We start from the raw sequence: 20142 nt of genomic DNA, 5'->3' as shown, positions 1-20142 counted from the left end.
TTCCCTCTTTGGGTCCTTCTGTCAGGAAATAGTCACCTCTTCAGACACTTAGTTATCACCCAAAGAGTTTGATAAGAAATGCAGAATATTGGGTTTTACCCCCAGGTTTCGATGCAGCAGCTCTGATGGGGCCCAAGAATTAGCATTTAACAAATAGCCAAGCAAGTTCTCACGCACTGTGGCCTGAGGACCTCATTTTGAGAACTGCTGGACTGTGCTGGATCCCAGTTTGTCTGTGACCAGTTCAGCCTCAAGGAGTAGGTGCAGTGTGGGAGAACGAGCTTCAGAGAGTGCGTGGAACCTCTGGGAGCCACTGTGGAGGAGACACATTCTCCCAGGCTCATACACAGTCAGCTCTGGGCCTGGGAGGGGTAGAGGGGACCTTCCAGTCTTGGTTTTATTTTCTGTGTTCTAGTTAAGGGCTGGTTGAGGGAAAGTGCTCAAGTTATTTATCACCTTAATCCACAGGACTACTGTAGCTCCTTGGAGGCAAAGTGTGAGTAAATACCTTTAATATAACAATAGTATTATAATAACAGTAATTACATATATAAAGTCTACAGTTCCCCTGTCGCACCCTCCTGTTATTGTTTGCATAGCTTCGTTTCTTGTGACACCTCAGAATGGAGTCACCAGGAACTCCAGTTGACCTGGCAGAGATGATTCTTCTCAGGGAAAGTGAGGGGGTGAGAAAAGAGGAGAACATGGGCTGCCAGGGAGGGCTGGCATGGGAGTGATGTCCTGGATACAGTGGCCCAGGATGGGAAAGCACCGGAAGAGGGATAACTTCCCCACCTCCAGGGTATGAAGGCAAGCAATGTGGCTGCTCTGGCTCCTGCAGGAGAAGGCACCAAGCTAGGGAGACTAGAGATAGTGGTGGCAGGGCAATACTCTGGTCGTTAGACCTCCTCTGTGTCCAGGAAGCAGAGGGAGGAAATTCAGTGATGCCCAGTGCTTCATTATGCCCCACTGCCATCCCAGCCCAAAGTGTGCTGAGAGGAGAAGCTGCACGCAAGTTCTGGATCTTCTCTAGAAGCCAGGAGAGAAGAGGGAGATGAGTTGGGAGAGGGAAGAAGCTGACTCCCAAGTAGCTGGGGACAGGAAGGAAGGCACATGCGAGATGGAAGGAGTGTTGGATGTGGTAGAAATTGGGGATGCTGACTCACCCAGGTCACAGAGGCGTGGTGGGGTCACTCAGGGCTCGAGCATGACTCTGCGGGGAGAGAAACTACAGTGAATTTAGGGACATATTTCTTGTCTTTCTCTTTCTTTTCCTCCATCCCTCCTCACAAGCCTATCAATTCACCTCTCTTTCCTACCCAAAGTCCTGGAATTTTGCTATTTACTTTTATTTTTTTAGAGACAGGTGCTCACTGTCGCCCAGGTTAGAGTGCAGTGGCACAAACATGGCTCACTGAAGTCTCAACCTCTTGGGCTCAAGAGATCCTCCTGCTTCAGCCTCTTGAGTAGCTGGGACTATAGGTGTGCTGGGACTCCCTCAAGAGTCCAGCTAATTAAAAAAAAATTTTTTTTTTTTCGTAGAGATGGGGTCTCACTATGTTGCCCAGGCTGGTCTTGAACTCCTAGGCTCAAGTGATCCTCCCACCTCAGCCTCTGAAAGTCTGGGATTACAGGTATGAGCCACCTTACCTGGCCTGAGTTTTGCCATTTTAACCCAAGTCCAAGCCAGGCCATTGGCATTCTCCCCTTTCCATCCACCCCAGCACTATACTCCTGATTTAAGATTCCTTTTAACCTATGACCTTGATGCCTCTTAGCCAGGTCCCGGGGAGAGGAGAAAGGTAGACAAGATAATAAATCCAGTCTGTAGCCTCAGCTGGGAGCACAAGTTCACAGTTTTCCCCCAACCCCTTGGGGTTGAATGATCAGAAAAGCCCATCCAGAAAGCAGCCAGAGATCACCTCATTCCCAGCCTCATTGTAGGAACTTACCTGTCGGGATAGCCCTAAGATCCCTCGACTGGCCAGGGTGGGAGTGCTGCTCCCAGGCTGGGGGGGTTGCAGGCTGGGGCTGTTTCTTGATCCTGGGGACACATCTCCAGAAGAGTCAAGTGTTTCTGGGGCTGAAGGGGAAGCTAGGGTGAGAGCAGAGTATAGAATCCCTCCAGATTACCTTAAGCAACCAAGCTGCTCCATCAGGGAAGAAAAAGCTCCATAGCAACAGGAAGCTGTGAGTCACCATAGCGATCCAGTTGCAAGGGAACCCCCTACCAAGAGGCAGGAAATTGTCAGCAGCATCATTAGAGCAACCAGGGAAGAAGCGACAGGAAACTATAAGGATTGCCGTGGTGAACCAGGAGGGTACAACAGGAAGCTGAGGCAGTTTCCATAGAAACGCAAGGAGAGCTAGAGAGAGAGGTACAGAGGAAGTGCTTCTTAGCAACAGGCTGTTGTAAGCATCACCCTAGCAACCAGACGAAGGCTCTTTTAGCAGTGGGGAAGCTGTACATAGTTGTCATGGCAACTGGGCTTCTTGGCTAGAAAAAGGAATTGCTCAGCAGCAAGCAGCCTGAACATCACCACCATGACCGAGCTGTTGGGAGCCACCCCTTGAGAGGTGCCTCACCCAGGGAAATTTGCTTGACGTCCAGATCCCAGGCCTCCTCCTCGACGCGGGCAGGCAGGGAGCAGGCTCCCGGCGAAAGGCCGGGAAGGGAGGGGCCGGCATGCTCAAAGGATGACACGGCCACGGAGGCCCGGGTGCGGGCGGCTGCAGAGAGTGGGGAGTGGGGGGTGGGGTGCTGGTGTGGGAAAGCCCTCTTGGCTCCCTGGAATGACCCTCAGTCTCACAGAGGGCCTCCCAGCCAGTCCCACTGATTTGGGGACGAGATGCCTTTCCTGACTTTCCACCACACCTCCCCTTTGTATCCTCATTGTCAAGGTCTTCACTCCTGGGGGCCACCCCCCAGCACCCTGGCCCTCACCTCTTCCAGTGAGCAGGGCACTCAGCGTCCGCTCCCCAAGGGCTTTGATGTCCAGGAAGGGTTTATTCCCAATGCCCATGGACACCATCTGCTGCACTCGGAGCTCTGGGGAATAAGGACACTTGTTACCAACTTCTTCCTGCTCTTCTCTCTAGCCCCAGCATGTCATGGTTGGCTTTTTTGTTGTTGTTGTTGTTTTTCTTGTTGTTCCTTCTCAATCCTCATTCCTCCCTTTCATTCCTCTGGTGTCTGTTTTTACTCCTCCTGTTGACTATCACAACATGGATGGCAATGATGGTGTGACTTCCTCCTCAGATATCTGGCTCTTCCCTCCAGTATGTTGCATCCTGCCCGTTTGGCATCCCAGCTGCCTAATTTCTACTCTGCATCTTGGGCATTAAGAGCAAAAAAAAAAAAAAAAAAAAAAAAAACACCTCACATTTTTACATACCTTTACAGTTTACAAGGTGCTGCCATATATTTGATCTTACTTAATCATCCCTATTACACTAAGATTAAGACATTACTATTTCATTTTTCAGATGAGCAGAATGAAGTACAGAAAATTAAAACCAAGGTAAAGCCGCAAAAAAACAAAAATAAAAATAAAACTAACAAACAAAAAACTAGTCCAGGTCACACAGCAAGTAGCAGCAGTTCTTAAATCCAAGTGAGCAGTTTCTCACCTCCTTTTCCCAGCCATTTGCGTTATTAAAAAAATTTTTTTTAAATCCTTTAAAGACAGAGTCTTGCTCTGTCACTCAGGCTCAAGTGCAGTGGCACCATCATAGCTCACTGTAGCCTTGAACATTTGGGCTCAAGCGATCCTCCTACCTCACCCCTCAAATAGCTAGGACTATAGGTGCACACTACCATGCCCAGTTAATTTTAAAATTTTTTGTAGAAACGGGGTCTCACTATGTGCCCAGGCTGGTCTTGAACACCTGGCCTCAAACCATCCTCCCACTTTGGTCTCCCAAAATGCGCTGGGATTACAGGCGTGAGCCACTGCACCTGGCCCCTACTTGCTCTTGCTTCCCTGAAACTTGCCAGCTTTCTCTTTCTTTTTGATATATCTTAGGCTCATTTCTACCTCAGTCATCTCTCAAGCCAAATCTTGAATCTTATTATAAGCCATTCTTTCTTCATCCTATAAACTGTTTTCCCAAGCAGTTCACACACTCTCCAGAAAACTTCCTGCTATAACCCTGACTCCAAGCACCCCCTTCCTCAGCTCTGCCCAGTACCCTTGTTGTGGGCTGCCTGTCTCCACAGCAGCTGGGCAATAGAACTTGTCCACTTGAGTTTGATCTCTGGTGAGGTTGCCTGCAGAGTGTATGCCTCTCGTGCACGCCGCCGCCGAAACCACAACTCAAAGCAGAGTCCGCTGTCTCCGATGTTTTCTGTCAGCCCCATGTCAGCAGTCTGAGGAAGAGCAGAGGGCAGCGGGCGAAGACAGAGTGAGTCCTGGCTGGGTGGTGCCACATGGCAAGCACTGGGCTTCGCCTGGCATCTGATAGATGTTCAGTAAACGTTTGCTCAACACCTATCATGTGCCAAGTGCTCTACATTTAGTCTTCATAACAACCATAATTTACAGAAGGGAAAATGAGGCCAGAAACATGAAACAACTTGTATAAAGGCTTCTCACAGCTTATTAGAGCCGGAATTGGACCCAGGCCTTTTCCTCTATGCTATACTTGTGCAGGGGGTACAAAGTCTAGAAGCCCTTAGAATCCATTCCACACTGCCTGATCCAGGACCACAGGTCGCTATAAATGCTTATCTGGATATCAAGGCTGTTTCCCTAAAGCAAGGCCTCCCTCTTCTTGGATTCTTTAGTCAAAGTATAGTTGCTTTCTCCTCATGCCCTAGGAACCACCCCTAATTCCGAAGGCACGTGTGCACTTAGTGGGAAAGTCCCTCTTCCAGTCTGGTTTGGAATGCCTCCTAAGTGTTCTGCATGAATGATAAGGAAAACCTCATGAGGTAGACCAATGACAGGGACTTCTAACATCCCCTGACACCCTAACTCGATAGTCGATTACAAGCCAAAGCCTATTCTAGATGATGCAGATTCTGAACCTGTGTTGGGGTTGAATTTCCAGAACATTCTGAGTTCTCAAGAAGAGAATGACTTCCTGTCACCTCCACCACTCACTCCAGGAATTGTACCTTAAAGGCCTGCTTGTAAACAAACATTTCTGACCCCCCTTCAGGGCCCTTGAGCTTGCTGAACAGGAGGAGATGCTCAAAGAGAAAGACATGGCGAAGGCACTTCTTTCGGCCACAGATGACAGTGAAGGGGTCTCGATGCAAGAGCTGTCCCTGCTCCTTCAGATCTATCTGGAGAAAGGAAAAGGAAAAGTGGTTGGCCCAGGGGCCCTTTGTTTGTATTTTACAGGGAGCAAAAATAGATTTATAGGGCAAGGGGCCTAATGCACTGGTTCTCAGGTAGAGTCAGGAAGTCAGGGAAGCCCTCAGCCTAGGGTCCATCCACTGGTCACCACGCACAGCACACCCAGCTGAGCGGCACAGCCCTGCCTCTGAAGATGGCAAGGTGCACTGCATAGTAGGGTTGATAGCTGCCTGTGGGGAAGCCTTTGCATGCTGGGGACCCAGGAAGAGAATCAGCAAAGAACTGAAAGGGAAATAGGTCTATTCCAGAGGAGGATACAGGATTCCAACATGTTCTGGAACCTCAGGGCTGGAAAAAGACTATGTAGACGAGACAAGGTATGTATTGGGTGTTGAGGTGCGGGAGGAAGTATGGGGTAGATGGGGAAAGATAACAATTAGGAAAGGAACAGGAGAGTACAAGGCGGATGTAGGAACATGGGATGTTGGGAGGACATAGCTTCTTTATTTACAAATGAGGAAAGTGAAGTCCAGTGAAATTCAGTGACTCAATCAAGGCCACCCAGCTGGTTAGAAATTAAAGCCTGGAGCCCTCTGACCTGGAGGCTGGTTCTCCTGTCACCAACCTACACGACTTCTGAGGCCAGGGCTGGGCAGTTTGAGCAGCAGTGACTGGAGCTAGGGCCTCACCTCACAGCCACGCACCGCCTCCACGGCCAGCAGGTCTCTGCCACGGGCCTCTTGTTCCCGGAGAAGCTGTACAGCAGCCCCAAGGGCCTGGCGCTCAGAACTGAGCTCAGGCCCAGCTTCCCTCAGGAGCTCCTCCAGGAGCTGCCCATACCGAGCCAGCTGTTCCAGAGGCTGCTGCAGGGCTCGGGGCAGGTAAGGGCCAGCCTCCATGGAGCCCTAGGTTGAGGAGGACACAGACAGGGATGAGGGGAGGGCTGGAGCCTCTGGGGGCCAAGCTCAGGGGTTGGGGGGTAGGTGGGTGATACCCTAGGCTTTTGGGTATAGATGAAGCCCAGATGCTCCCTGAAGTAAGGCAAAACCCTTCTCCCTGGAAAGAAAGCAGGTGGGGGCCTGCAGGCCAGCAATCATTGTCTATATCTTGAAGGGAAATGGAAGAAGAATCAAAATAGTAATCCCCTGTACTCTCTGGCTTTGAACTTTTCTTTTTTCCCCTGAGATGGAGTCTCGCTCTGTCGCCCAGGCTGGAGTGCAGTGGCACAATCTCGGCTCACTGCAAGCTCCACCTCCCGGGTTCACGCCATTCTCCTGCCTCAGCCTCCCGAGTAGCTGGGACTACAGGTGCCCGCCGCCACACCTGGCTAATTTTCTTTTTGTATTTCTAGTAGAGATGGGGTTTCACTGTATTGGCCAGATAGTCTCGATCTCCTGACCTCGTGATCCACATGCCTTGGCCTCCCAAAGTGCTGGGATTACAGGCGTGAGCCACCACGCCCGGCCACTGGCTTTGAACTTTTAAAGTCACTTGTACGTCTTTTGATGTGAGCTCTTCTGATGCTCAGATCCTCCCTGTGAGCTGGCTATAGTGACTATTGCCCCCATTTACCAGATGTGGAAATAGAGGCCCAGAGGAATCAGGAGTCCTGCCCAGTCTCTCAGGTGGACTGGATAAGAACCTGGCCTCACCAGTCCAGTGCTTGTCCCACCCTCAGCAATTCTAGGAGATGATTGATAGGTGATATTCCTGGGCACATCCAGGAAAGCTTTTTTTCCCTGAGGGATTTGTTGGGTGGGTTTTTAGGTCTTCCTGGCCCCTCTACTTTTCTTCTGAAGGTTGGAGAAAAAGTTACCTTGCTTGGGGGACTGAGCGCAGCCAGACCATTCTCCAGTTTGTGTCGGTGCTTCACGTACTGTGCATAAAGGCTGAACTGGTCCCCCTGTCCCAGTAAAAAACAGATAAGGTGTCCCCGGTGAGGCCCCTGCAGACGAGCCTCTCTCTTCCCCCTCTCCATCCTCTCTGTAGCCCAAATGAGGGATGGGTCACCAGGGAGCACTCGGCCTACCAGGGAGGGAAGGGCTCCCTGTGGAGAGAGCATAGTCCAGGCAGCTCTTGGGAGCAGGGCGCAGAGGCTGAGTAGAGGCAGAAGTGCCCACGGAACAGGGCTGGGCCCCAAGGTCACGGACCACACATGGGAGGAGAGGGCCGTGGGTACTGAGAAAGGGACAGATGGATGAGGCTGGAACAGAGAAGGGAGAGCACGTGGAAGAAGTTGAGGGGGTCACTCACGTGGCGAAGGAAGCAGGCCCCAATGCGTAGGGGGTGGGTGGCGCAGCCCTGAAGCTCCCGCAGAAAGTGTGTCCGGTGGAAGCTGCGAAGTCTTTCCCGGGCACTCAGGGCAGCAGCCCAGGTGCCCCGAAGTTCAGGAGTCAGCTCAGGCCCGGGGGGTGGCACTGGCTCACTCAAGGTGGCCACGTAATCTTGTTCACAGGCAATCAGCTCAGACACCAGACGCTGCTGGGCACTGCAGGCACAATAGGAGTGGCAGAGGAGGTGTGGGAGGGAGTCACTACCCCCAACAATGTCATCTTGTTTTCCTGCTGGGCAGTTGGCTCTGCCTCTTAGCACCAGTCGGGCTGGGATCTCACCTGATGCTTCGTTTGCGCTCCATCCGGGGGGTGCCTACTCCCCAGGGTCCGTCTGGCCCCCCAGCCCGGCCCAGCAGCACGTGTTCCCGTGGTGAGCACGTCCTGTCTACCACCTCAGTGCTGGTGACCTCCAGGCCTCGGATCAGCACAGCTCTTGGGGGCCTGCCCTCTGCTTCTGGAGCCAGCTCAGGGCCCTCTTCCTCATAGTCCTCTCCACATGGGGCCAGGGAGCAATGGGATGGGGCTGGCCGTGGCCCAGGGCTGCTGGGGAGCAGCAAGGAGCTGAGGCTGGGCGAGGGGCTGTGGGGTCCCCACTGGGCCCCTCCACTGCTGGCACTGTCTGCCCGCCGTCGTCGGTAGCCCCGTGGGCTCGCCTCCTCTCCCAGCTGTTGCTGAATCCTCCTCTCCAGCTCTTGGCAGCGGGCCCGGCAGCGGCCCCATTCTCGCAGGGCTGCTGGGCTGCCCAGGTCCAGGGCCAGGGCCCGCATCTCCTGGAAGGTGCCGGCACTGGGCTCTGGGGCCCGCCGCAGGGCCAGTGCAGCCAGCACAGCCTCCCGACCCGGCCCAGCTCCTGCCAGCCGAGCAAAGCCCTCATCCACCCATTCATGTGCCTACAAAGTCAAAGGGGTTGGGGATGGGAGAGAAAGGGTAAGGGCCTGTGTTGCTCATGAAGGATGCCCAACGACAGCCCTTGTCCTCTTGCCTGTGGCTTCCCAATGCCCATCACTCTCCCGTTTTCTCACTGTTCCAGCATCACTCCCTAACCATGTCACTCGGAGTTGGTATGGAGCTGGAAGAGCCTATATAAAAGAATAACCAGTACTCATACGACGTTTATGAGTGGCAGGCTCTGTGCTAAGGGCTTTTATGTATTGCCTCGTGTAATCCCCACAGCAGCCCTGTGAGGTAGATCTATGGAGGCACAGTCAAGTTTAGTATCTTGTCCCAGGTCATTCAGCAAGGAGGTGGCAGAGCTAAGAGCAAAAACCTAGGAGATGGGCTCCTTGGCCTCCACTCTTAACAACTTGATTACCTCTCTAGGCAGAAAGGAATGAATAAATGGAAATGGGGGGCACAGAAGGAAAAGGCCCTGCATGCACCTGCTGGAAGAAGCGCTGTAGCCGCAGGGCCCTATGGAGGCCACTCTCAACCTGCTCCAGCCGCTGTTCAAAGATATCCAGCACCTTCTGGGAGGTGGCATTCTCCTCCAGAGCCAGGGCCTCCCGTGCCTGGGCCAGGCGCTCCTGGAGAAGGGAGGCTGTGCTCAGACCTGGTCCTCACTCCCAGGTAGCCTCCCCCTGCCTCCTCTCACTTGTCCTCCAGCCCCTTCTCACCTGGACCTCAGCGCTGAAAGCCCGGAATCGCAGCTCTGTCTCCTGCAGGGCAGACAGGGTGTCCCCAGGCATAGCAAAGCTTGCCAGCTGCTCCTCCCCTGGGCCCGAGAGCCACTGCAACACCTGAGGCAGATGGGGTGGGAGGGCAGGGGGTCATGGAGTGGAAAGGCAAGGAAGGGCTGAGATCCAGCATCAGCCCCACTACCCCAATCTGTAGAACTTTGAGTGAACTATTGCATCTTATCTGCAATGTGGGAATGACAATAGTGAATGGTAATAGTTTCCACAAGGGTCAAATGAGAAACCGAGTAAGAAATCTTTGGTAAGGCAGATGAGAGGGAAGCTGGGCTGATGGGAAGCACTGAGGGAGGTGGGTCAAAGTTCCAGGCTATGCCCAAGGGTGAAGTACATCAAACTGGGGTGAACCAAAGGCAGGATGAGGGTCATAGGGATGACTGAGGGCCTTCACCAAGCCTTGGCAACCGGTGGGAAAGGGTCCTAGGGACAAAGCCTGGAGAAACAGCACAGAAGGGGTGTGTGTGTGTGTGTGTGTGTGTGTGGCCGGCTTTAATTTCCTAATATGGGGCTATATGGACTCTCATGCTGGTTCTGAGATGTTTGACCAAAAAGGGATGGTAATATTTTCCTCTGAAGAAAGGCTGGAAGCTGAGGGTGGGACAGCCTGAGGATGAGAAGTCTGAGACTGTTCCTAATAGCCAGTGCCAACAATAACTACTTTTATAGTCCTTTGCTGAATTCATTTGATCTTTCTAACCATGTTATGAGTTAATTGTTACCATCCCCATTCTACAGATGAGGACTTGAGAACTCAGAGAAGCTTCATGACTTGTCCAACATCTTACACATGGCAGAACTAGAACTCAAGCTGAGCACGTTAGACTCCAAATCTTGTTTTTAAACAGTTGGGGAAACAGCTAACAAGCAGGTAAGCAAACAGGAGGAGATGCAACCCATCTCTAGGATATTGGCTTAGAGGAAGCCAATATGAAGAAATCCTAGGAAACAGAAAGTCTTGGCCCCAGCTTTAGCACCGGCCCTGAGGTGACCTTTCCCCTGATGCCCACATGCAGGTCCATGAAGTGTCCACTCACCATGCTCGGGGCTAAGGAGGAACAATCAGATTTCAAAGCCCCCTCTACCCCACATGGTAGGGTGGAGAGCAAATCCCTATGGGGCTCTTAACCCCAGGAGAGAAGAATCGAGTTTCAGAGAAGCCAGCCTTATTCCTGAATCTTTCCCGCAAAGAAAGAAGCCTGTAGTTCCTCTTAGGTGCTTTCAATGCTCTCTCCTTCCAAGGTGGAGGGAGGTGGGACCTTTCCGGCCTCAGGTCTGAGGGATGACATCGCATAAGGAGTTAAGCGTGCGTGTGTGGCAGTGTAACTAATGAGCTGGTATCAATAGACTTTTATTATTTTTCAGCTAAGGGGGTAGGCACTCCAGAGTTGATCAGCTCTTCAGAATCCCCTAGGGCGGCGGAGCATCTCTCACAGTCTCTCAGCATTTTTGATCAAGTATACACAGTGGGGAGGGCGAGATCTGGCTTTTCTTTACTGGTGCTATGATGCTATCACCCTCTTGTTGAATCTCATACTGACCAACAAATGTGAGGAGAGAGGGAGGGGCGTTCAACCAAGCCAGGCTAGAAGAACACCATCAACTATAAGTACCAACGGGAAAGGTGCTGGAGGCCACACTCCCAGGCTGAGTAAGAGGGACATGGGGGTCCTGGCTTACCTGCCGGAGTCGCCGCAGGCACTGCCGCTGCTCTTGCTGCTGCACATGCAGGTTGGAGAGGCGCACAAGCTGGTGAATGGCCTCGTCCACTTCCTGATACAGTGTAGCTGGGCCTTGGCCCTCCAGCCTGGGGAAGGAGCAAAGAATGAATCATTTCCCTTGTTCAGCCCCTGAATTCTGTCCTTCCATGCCTCTGAGGGATGCAAACATGAGAGGTTGCATAGCAGCATGGATCAAAAGCATGGGCTGAACCCTGACTGCTTTGGTTTGAATCCTGACTCTTTACTGACCGATGTTGGCCAAGACAGTTAACATTTCTGATCCTCCAAATCCTCATTTGTAATAGTAAATGGCACACAAGGATGTTGTGAGGGTTATGAGATGGTAAGTGTGAAAACATAGTATCTTGCCCAGATATATGCACAGTAAGAATGGTCTGGCAGCTAAGGTTTGTTGGCAGCCTTCGGCTGTGTCTCCACCTCCCACTTCCACCTGCCTCCGCACACCCATCCCTCGTACTTGCTGCTGTGAGTGGAGCGCAGCCTCATCAGGATGGCCCCCCCATCCCTCTGCAGTGCCGTCAGCCGGGGATCTGCCAGCACCTTCTGCAGTGGCTTGGGCATTCCCACTGCCTCCTGGGGATAGGGAGGAGTTGCCAGTTGGGGTTCCACCAGAGAGTCTCCACCCCAGCCCCATCCCAATCCCACCTCCCCACTGTCCCATCTCATCTCATACCTCTTCCTCTGGCTCTGCTGCTCCCTCTAGCTCCTCAATGGCCTGCCGTACGGAGCCCAGCACACCTTGGCACAGGTGACATAGCCTTACCACTTCCTGAAACCCACACGCAGGGATGGAGTTGAGGATCAGAGTTTAAGAAGGAACTTAAGCCCTAGGGTTGGGGTGAGGTAGCCCCAGAGACTTTTATGGAGGCAATGCTGAATTCAGTTCCTGACTTTGTTGCTAACTAATTGTATGATGTTGGGCAGGTTCAGAAACCTTCCTGAACTTCAGTTCCTCAACTGTAAAGTCAGGATAAGAAAGACTTCTGTGATTTTTAGGGAGATGATGCCAGTTTAGCATCTAACGTGGGCCTGGCACATTGTCCAGCTTGGTAACTGTGACTTTCCTTTCTCTCTGTCTTCAGTGGGGCTTCACCCTGTCACACCCCCTCTCTCCGCCTATTCATGTCAATTTCCCCTTTGACACTAAAGGCGAAGCTTAGAGACCATCTACAGACCCCTTTCATACTCAGCTCAAATCATGTTTATTTCTTTCTTCTTGAATACTCACAACACTTATATTCATAGAATTACATGAGAAAAATGCTGGAAGGACCTTTAGCAATTCTATTGTGATTGTTATTACACTTCGCTGATGAGGATCCTGAGGGCTGGATGTTGGTGCAAGGAGCGGATACAGAAAAGGCACTATTTCTGCAAGTGAGGTAAAGTAATTTCGAATAACAACCAGCCTTTTGACTCTCAGTGCTTTCCAGAAACCCAGTGACACTATCTTGCACTCTTCTCTACTTGTTTCATGATTTATCTCCCACCAAAAATCATATACTACTTAATGTCATATTACGAATTTATTTGGCTGGGCATAGTAGCTCATGCCTGTAATCTTAGCACTTCGGGAGGCTGAGACGGTCAGATCACTGGAGTCCAGGAGTTTGAGACCAGCCTGGGCAACATGGCAAAACCCCGTCTCTACAAAAAAAAAAAAAAAAAAATACAAAAATTAGCTGGGTGTGGTGGCACCTGCCTGTAGCCGCAGCTACTCAAGAGGTTGACGTGGGAGGATCGCTTGCGTCCAGAGGGTCAAGGCTGCAGTAAGCTGTGATTGAAGCATTGCACTCTAGCCTGGGCGACAGAGTGAGACTGTCTAAAAATAATAATTATAATAATTTAACACACTCCTCCTATCTCCCCAGTAGACCATGGCGCAGTGCACGTGTTTTCCTCATGATTTGGGAGCCATTAATACTTGTTGAATTGAATGGAATGGAAACCACTTTTTTGCAACCCCATGGTACGTCCTGGACCTGGCCTCTCTCCTAGAATGTCTTCAGCTAGGTTATTCCTGGCTCCCAGCATGCTAGGTGGTAGAGGGGAAGCTTACCTGGTGTATCTCTACCCAGTGACTGGGAGAGGGGTCCCTGTGACCTCCTAACTCCCACTGCAGCTCCTCTGGCTTGGCCACTCTTTTCAGATCATTCTCTGACAGCACCTCAGCACCCTGTAGAGGGTAAGGCAGGGGGTTTCTTCCTGGGCACCCAAGGACTCAGAAACCAGCCTGGGGCTCCAGCCAGCCTCTTCTCCTCTCTCCACTACTGATGGGAAACTAGGTAGGAATGAAGGGCTCAAACCTGAAATCCACAGAGTTCAGTTGGAAGGTCATCATGAATGAGAATCAGCAGCCGCTGAACAAGGGGAGGATCTCCTGAGTCCTAAGGGCAGAGAAGAATAACCCTAAACTGGGCAATTGGGTGTCCTGGACTGGCCACTAGTGAAGAGTTAGGATCCGGGGAACTGCCTGTTCAAGGCGTGGTTACCTGAAGTTGGCTCAAGACAGGAATGAGTGCTGGAGGCAGTGGAGGTGCCTGACGAAGGTCCAGCAGGACGGACAGCCCCAATATCTGTAGATCAGGCCTGTGGGAAAAGGAAGAGCCAAGGAGGCTGCTGTGTGTGTGTGTGCTGGGGGATAGCAGATAAGGCAAGGCAGACATACAGGGTCTGTTTCTAGTTAACAGTCCTCAGGAGAAATTAGTTGCTGGTACATTTGGGAAGAAATGGGCAAAGGGCCAAATTCTGGGATGTGTGTACAAGAGGAAGTGACCTAGCAGTCAGGAGTCTATATTCATATGGCTACTAGGTCAAGGGATTAAGGTCTGGAAAGTTAAGAATTCTGTTCTGGAATGGCATGCATTCAGTGTCAGCCTGTAGTATGATGCCTAATAGGTACTCAGTGCTCAATAAATGTTGAATAAGTGAACCAATGTCCTGATGATCTTGGTAGGGTTGGAAGAGAGTGAAAGTCAACAGTGTTGCTTTTGAGGATCAGTGAAGATATGAAGCTGGAGGTCAGGGTCAGTAAGGCCAAAGGTCAATGACTTGAAATCTGAAGGTTGAAGTAGCTGTCCTTAGAGGTCAGAAGGTCAGTGTCCTGAGAAGAAGGAGGTGAGGGTCCTCATGAATCAGGAGGTTAGTGTCCAGGGTGCCAGGACTGGGCCTCGGTTACCTGAGCAGTGAGTGGAGGTAATGAAGAGTTGTGTTCAGCGTGTCTCGGGAGGGTGGGGGCTCCTCAGGAGGGCACGGTGGGGTAATGGTCAGCAGAGCTCGCCCACTCTGGTCCACCCCTCCTGAAGACACAAAATGGCCAGGCTGTCCTGGCTGGGAGCAGTCCATGCCTACCTCCTTTCCGCCCTGCCTCCCCCAGTCCCCAAGCCCACCCAATTGCTTCTCTTTCCCAGTCCTTTTTCCCTTCACCCACTGATGCCCACTGACCCGTCAGGATGAGGAATCCAGATGCCATCAGGTCCCAAGCTACATCAGGGTGATCAGAGACGGAGACTGGAAGGGCCTCTTCTGGAATGTTGTCCCCTTTTCCTTCCTGCACAGTCTCCAGCGGAGGTGTTGGAGTGTCAGACAGGAGGCCTTCTGGGCCTGCGTGTACTGCACAGACACAGACAGAAAAATGGGACTGAAGTTAAGATGGTTCTGGTTGTTCTGCTCCCAGCCTAACCCTGCTCCTCCTTCTGGCCCCTCCTATAGGCCCGACCTGCTTTGGCCCTTGCCCCATGAGCCTCACTCAGTGTCATCTCACCTGCCAGGCACACCAGGTCTGGCCCCTCCAGCTCTCTCTCTCTGGCCCCCTCTTCTGCAGGCCCACAGGCTTCAGAGGGCTGAGGCTCCTTTTTGCCTGCTGTTTTGAGCTCTTTTGGCTCAGATTCTGGCTTCCCTGAGCCTTCATATTCCTCCTTAACCAGGCTGCATTCTGGAAGCGTGTGCTCACTTGGTGAGGGCAGATTGCCAAAGGCTTCTTGGTGGCTGGCCTCTTCCTTGTCCCCAGGGCTCAGTGGGGCACTGTCCCCTCCTCGGCTAAAAGCCCCTCGACCTGCAGCTCGCTTCTTTCTTCTGTTTCCTTTGCCTGTTCTCCGAGGCGTACCAGGTGGTCCTTCAGCCCCCTGGCCGCCTCCTCCTCCTCTAAGCTCCGCTGGCCTCAGCGGGCAAGATTCGGAGGCTTCTCCCACGGTCTCTGCTGGGGGCTCAGACACCTCCAAGACTGCTGCCTCTGGGACAGCCTCAGCTCCTGGGGGAGACTCAGGGGAGGCTCCGGTGCTGCTCCCCTCGCCGGGTGGGCGTGCTCCATCCTGGTCCCGAGGCCCCAGGCCCTTCTGGTGCATCCATGCCCGGTGTCTCCGGTGGCGACCCTTCCCTCCAGCGCCCTTGCGGGTGGGTACCGTCCGGACTCTGGAGAGGCCCGGGGAGCCTTCAGCATCTGCTGGGCTCCCCCTCACGGGCAGCGTCACCTCCAACAGCTCCACATACTCACCCTCAGGTCCTTCCACAGGGGCATTGTGCCCATCCCCAGGACTCCGGGTACCCAGCGCCTCCTCAGGAAGTGGAGGGCTGGGAAGCCCTGGAGGTCCAGAGGGCAGTTCTGGGGGCAGCGTACTTGGCTGATGTCCAACCATGAGGCCCTCTTTGTGCACAAATCGTGGACAGATGAGCTCAGCCCAGGGCAGCCGCTGAATCCCAGAGGGCGCAGACACTAGGCAGGTACTTAGGCGACCTGTTGGCCGGTCCTTGTTGATGCCTTGTAGCCACTCAGGTGTGAATAGGTAGGCACAAGCCTCACTGGGCACAGGAATCTCCTGCACCCGCCCACCCCCAGGGGCCAGACACTTGAGTGCTAGTCGTGGTGCTTGGGCAGCTGAGGGCACCACCTGCAGATAGAAGTCTCCTGGGCGCAGCAGTTGCCAGGGTAGGGCCGCTAGCTGCACCACCACCTGTTCATGCAGGCAGAGCGGCCACCCCTCATGGAAGAAGAGGAATCCACTGTATTGGGCCTGGGGAAAGAGGTGGGAAGCTGCACTCAGGCCTCTGCTGAAGAAACCAGCAGAAGAGGGCAGTTAGAATGGGCCCACCCTAGGCAGGACCAGCCTTATGCCTGCAAAGTTATACTCTCAGGAGAGCAGGAGGGAAGATTTGGGGTATTCAGGTGGCAGAGAGGAAGGGATTGGGACTGATCAGTCTCCCAGTAGTAGGAAGCTTCTTTAGGAAGCTAGTTCCGTGTGGGGGAGGGTAAGAACTGAATCGTTACCAAGACATGGTCAGCAGATGCCATTGTCTTGGAGAAGTTAAAGACTCTTAGGAGTCTTTATATCTATAGAAATGAAGGATCTCTGTTGACTAATGTACGGGGGAGGAGTTAGTGTCTTGAGAAATTCTTATGGGGGGAGAAGATGTCTGGAATTGGGTCTGGAGAGTTAGGGTCTTTGGGGGTCAGTGTTTCTTAGGGGTCAAGATGAATTTGGGGAAGATGAATGTGTGTGTGTTAGTATCTGAATGGTCAGTGCCTGTGAAGGTGAAAGTTTGTGGGAGGTCAGAGAATGAAGCTTAAGTGATTCTGGAGAGATCAGTATTAGGGGAGGCTGTATCTCTAGGTTAGTGGGGGCATTAGTCAGCCTGGCTAGTCTGTAGAGTGTGGCAGTGGATCTTGGGGAAGGCAGAATAGTGATGCATGGCCACTCACACAGGCTTCCTGCTGGACCTTGGCAAGCAGGTGCTTAGCTGGTACCAGGAAGTCCAGCGTGTACCTCAGTGCGTCCTCCCGATAAGTCCTCTCCACCACCTGGAACACCTGGCCCAACAGGGTGGGGGCTGTTGCCTCAAAGGGTGGATACAGGGCGGCGAGAGTGCTCTGCACACAGTCCTCCACTGGCTCAGGCTCCTGTAGAGATAGGACCAGGCTGCAGATCCCTAGAGATCACCCAATCATGGCTCCTTGGGAGCTGCACTGGTCTAGGGGTGGCTGTGTTCTCCAAAGCCCCCATTGTACAATGTGGGCAAAAGGTGAGCACTCAGGAAATGCTGGCTGATGAGCCCAGAATGGGAGTGGGGCTGGGCCAGAGTGTTGAGTGCCTGGCAGGGCACTCAACAATCAAGCTCTGATACCTTGGCTTTGGAGATCCAGGGAGAATTTGTTGTGAATGCCTCTGATCAGGGCTGTTCCAGGTGCTCGTGAGTTGGGGTGATTGCATAGATCTTTCCCAGGAGAGAAAAGACAGGCTTCTGGGCTGTCAGGGGACTGAGCTTATGGCTGAGAACTTGAGGGGATGAGGGAGATTTCCACACAGCCATCCTGCAAATCCCCTCTCATAAGACTCACCATCCAGAGCTCCCCATCTTAAGTGGAGGTGCCATCACCCACAATTATGTCCCAGAGATGATCATTTGGTGAAAGAGAGATGGTCATTTATATGCTAGAGATGGTCATTTGGTGGAATGAGGAGGATGGAAAGACTCTCTGTGACTGTCTTGGGTCTTTCTAGCATCCCTCTTCCCTCTCCCACAGTGGCTCTGAAAAATCACCCAATCTTAGAGTATGTGGGATTGGATTACAAAGAACCGGGTGGGGGCAGTTGAAAGAGAAAAAAAGTCACAAGAGGAACTTGTGGGAAGGGATGAGGAGGCCTTGATGGTGCGCATTCGACCTGGTCTTTTCTGATTCCAGTAGGACCTCTCTCTGCCAACCTCCACTAGGAGTCTCAAAAAGACTCAGCCCTGCTTCATCCAGACTCCCCTCCCTAAGTGAGTCAATGAGACATCTTTCTCCAACCCGTAACCTACACAACCACCCCTTGGGCTATTCCTTTGCAAACTTCTTTTTCAAGACAGTCTTTGAAGTTCCTTTTACTGGAATTTTTTTTTCTTTTTTGCTGTAAATGGGGAAGGGGATACTCAATGCAGCCTTTACCTTGGTCTCTACCTGCCCTACCCCCATGTCTTGCCTTTGCCATAAAACAAAATAGCTTATTTTTCTCTGAGCTCCTCCATCCAGAGTTGCCCGTTTGTCTCCACCGTCTGGGAAGTTAGGGCAACCACTATAGAGACCGGACATTCAGTGCGTCAGCGCGCAGACCCGGCCCCAAGGTGTGTGGGCGAGCAGACAGACCCCCAGTGTTCCCGGGACCAGGCGGACGCAGTGCGCGTGGGTGGGGGGAAGGTGGAGATGGGCGGGGGTGAGGCAGAGTGGGGCCGTCTGCTCCAAGGCAGGGAGTGCGGAGCTAGGGCTTGAGCAGCGAGGCAGCTGCAACCCATTAGGGGCGGTGAGCTCATGGCTGAGCTAGAGTCTCAGCCACAGGAAACGGCAGCAGCAGGAGGGGAGGAGGGGTCTGGGGAGGGAGGCGGCGGGCGGGAGCACGGAGACTCAGCCTCCTGCTGGCGGGGACCAGAGAGGAGACCAGAGAGACTGAGTCAGCTCTCCCTGGCCCAGTTCCTCTTTCTTCTTCCTCCAGCCTCCCTGCCAGAGGGTGCCCTTCCCTCCGTAGAGGGGCGGCCCCAGTAGTGCCCCTGCCCCTCCTCCACTCCCTGCGGTGAGCTCCCCCTGGCAAGGCCTCTCCCCCTCCTCCACTCTGCAGCGAGCGCCCCCTTGGCCATGCCCCCGCCCTCTTTGCAGTGGGCGCCCTCTCTGGCAGTGCCCACTCTCGCAGCGGTGCTTCAGAGTACTCTGCAGTGAAAGTTCCCAGGGCAGTGTTCACTCCTGTTGGTGTGGGCTTCTCCTTAGCATACCCTCCAGCGCCCCAAGTTGCTGCTGCCAGGGTCTCCTACTCCCTGCAGGGAGCTCCGGCTCGTGTTCCCTCCCCTCTGTAGCAGGAGTGCCCTGAGGCAGCCCTTCAGTTCCCTGCAGCAAGAGCTCTGGGGCACTTCCCTCCTCCGCAAACTCCGGTCGGCTCTGGCAGTGTCACACCCCCTGGTACTGTGAGCTCCCCCCAAGCACCCCCAACTATCCTGAGGCAGCTCTTTTTCTCTACGGGAATTTCCCTCTTTGGCCATACCCCTGGACCCGGCCCAGCCACAGCTGTGGCCAGTCCCCTAGGGCCGGATGGGTGGGCCTGCCTCACCGGGTTGGGGACAGGGATGGAAAATGGTGGTTCCATCCAGGTCAGTTCTCATGACCCGAGGGGCCGGGCCTCTTCCAGGGCCGCTGCAGGACCAACCCGCAGGGGTCTCCCGCGGGTAAGGAGCTCGGACCAGGAGGGGGAGGGAAGCTCCAGGAAAGGAAGGCACAGGTCAGGACAGAGGAGGGCGGGGAGCGGGGAGGTGTGTGGATTAGGGGAGAGACCAAAGGGAGGATGGGGGAGGAGGCGGAGGAGAGGAGGAAGAAAGGGTGAGGGCAATACCCGGTGGGGACAGAGCTAAACAGTCGGGCAGACAGACAGACAAATAGAAGAAGGGGGGATGGGAGAGAGGAGAGTCCCAGGAGCGCTGAACAGTCCGAGGCAGGCTCGGGAGGCACCAGGCTGGGGACTTGGGGGCCCAGAGCGGGCTGCGCGAAGGCCGAGGGGACCCAGGGGGCTGCGACGCTGGACTCACCATGGCTCGGCGCCGGGCCGCGTCCGAAGCTTGGTCGGGCGGGCGGGGCCGGGCGCGCCACCGCCTCCCTCCCGCCGCTCGTGTCTCGCCGGGTCTGGCCAAGGGACAGCTCCGGCCGCGGTGGCGGCTCGGCCCGCTCCGGCTTCCAGGCCGCGGGGCCCAGCCAGGGAGGGCCGAGACGGCCGCCCCTCCCCGCCCCGCCCTTCAGCGCCCGCCCCCGCCTCCGCGCGGGACCCCTTGCCGGGACTCCGTCTCCCGCGCCGAGACTCTCTGCCGCTCCCCGGGCGTCCCCAGCCTATCTGTCCCGTTCACCGGCAACCTTCTTTCTTCTCCGCCCCGCCCTCCAGCGGGTAACCTCGACCCTGACCCTCGGAGGCCCGCCCAGCCGAGGATGCCCCTCTTTTCCCGCCACGGCCTCGCTCCCCGCGGGATCAGTTTAGCCTCAGCAAGGGATGCTCCAAAGGCTGGGGCGTGCGTGAATTCCCTTGGGCCGCCCCTTCCCAGAACTGGGGTCTTCCTGCGGCTGGAAAGCCTCCCC

The 20142-nt window shown here is 54.0% G+C and overlaps 1 protein-coding gene across 6 annotated transcripts; it reads right to left on the bottom strand.

Annotated features, from left to right (window-relative positions):
• Positions 1-36: 36 nt before the first annotated feature.
• Positions 37-19748, bottom strand: ARHGEF40 (Rho guanine nucleotide exchange factor 40). Of its 6 annotated transcripts, none has more exons than XM_032180427.2 (24): positions 19605-19748; positions 16762-16959; positions 14830-16075; positions 14511-14678; positions 14245-14365; positions 13559-13655; positions 13373-13453; positions 13126-13242; positions 11740-11835; positions 11524-11639; positions 11005-11131; positions 9250-9372; positions 9016-9159; positions 7916-8526; positions 7557-7791; positions 7120-7206; positions 5993-6208; positions 5120-5290; positions 4192-4369; positions 2945-3049; positions 2587-2730; positions 2134-2366; positions 1167-1213; positions 37-1029 (listed from the first exon to the last, which is right to left on the bottom strand). In XM_032180427.2, exons 1-23 carry the CDS (start codon positions 19605-19607, stop codon positions 1172-1174), a joined length of 4659 nt encoding a protein of 1552 aa, XP_032036318.1. In that variant the 5' UTR covers positions 19608-19748; the 3' UTR covers positions 37-1029; positions 1167-1171. The 6 variants fall into 6 exon arrangements, with proteins under 6 accessions (XP_032036318.1, XP_032036319.1, XP_032036320.1 ...); XM_032180428.2 differs by lacking the exon at positions 2134-2366 and adding an exon at positions 1953-2083; XM_032180429.2 differs by lacking the exons at positions 2134-2366; positions 2587-2730 and adding an exon at positions 1953-2083.
• Positions 19749-20142: the final 394 nt, after the last annotated feature.

This window comes from Hylobates moloch, unplaced genomic scaffold (assembly GCF_009828535.3).
Source record: "Hylobates moloch isolate HMO894 unplaced genomic scaffold, HMol_V3 SCAFFOLD_16, whole genome shotgun sequence".
Classification (NCBI taxonomy): domain Eukaryota; kingdom Metazoa; phylum Chordata; class Mammalia; order Primates; family Hylobatidae; genus Hylobates; species Hylobates moloch.
This window is presented reverse-complemented; position numbering and strand designations above follow the sequence as displayed.

Bases quoted from the DNA above. Each gene is read 5' to 3' on its own strand.
- ARHGEF40 (XM_058429605.1), bottom strand. The intron at 13,243-13,372 runs GTTTGAGCCCTT...TACCCTCTACAG, and splicing joins CTGAACTCTGTGGATTTCAG to GGTGCTGAGGTGCTGTCAGA. The intron at 11,132-11,523 runs GTACGAGGGATG...CTCCTTCCCCAG, and splicing joins CGCTCCACTCACAGCAGCAA to GCTGGAGGGCCAAGGCCCAG.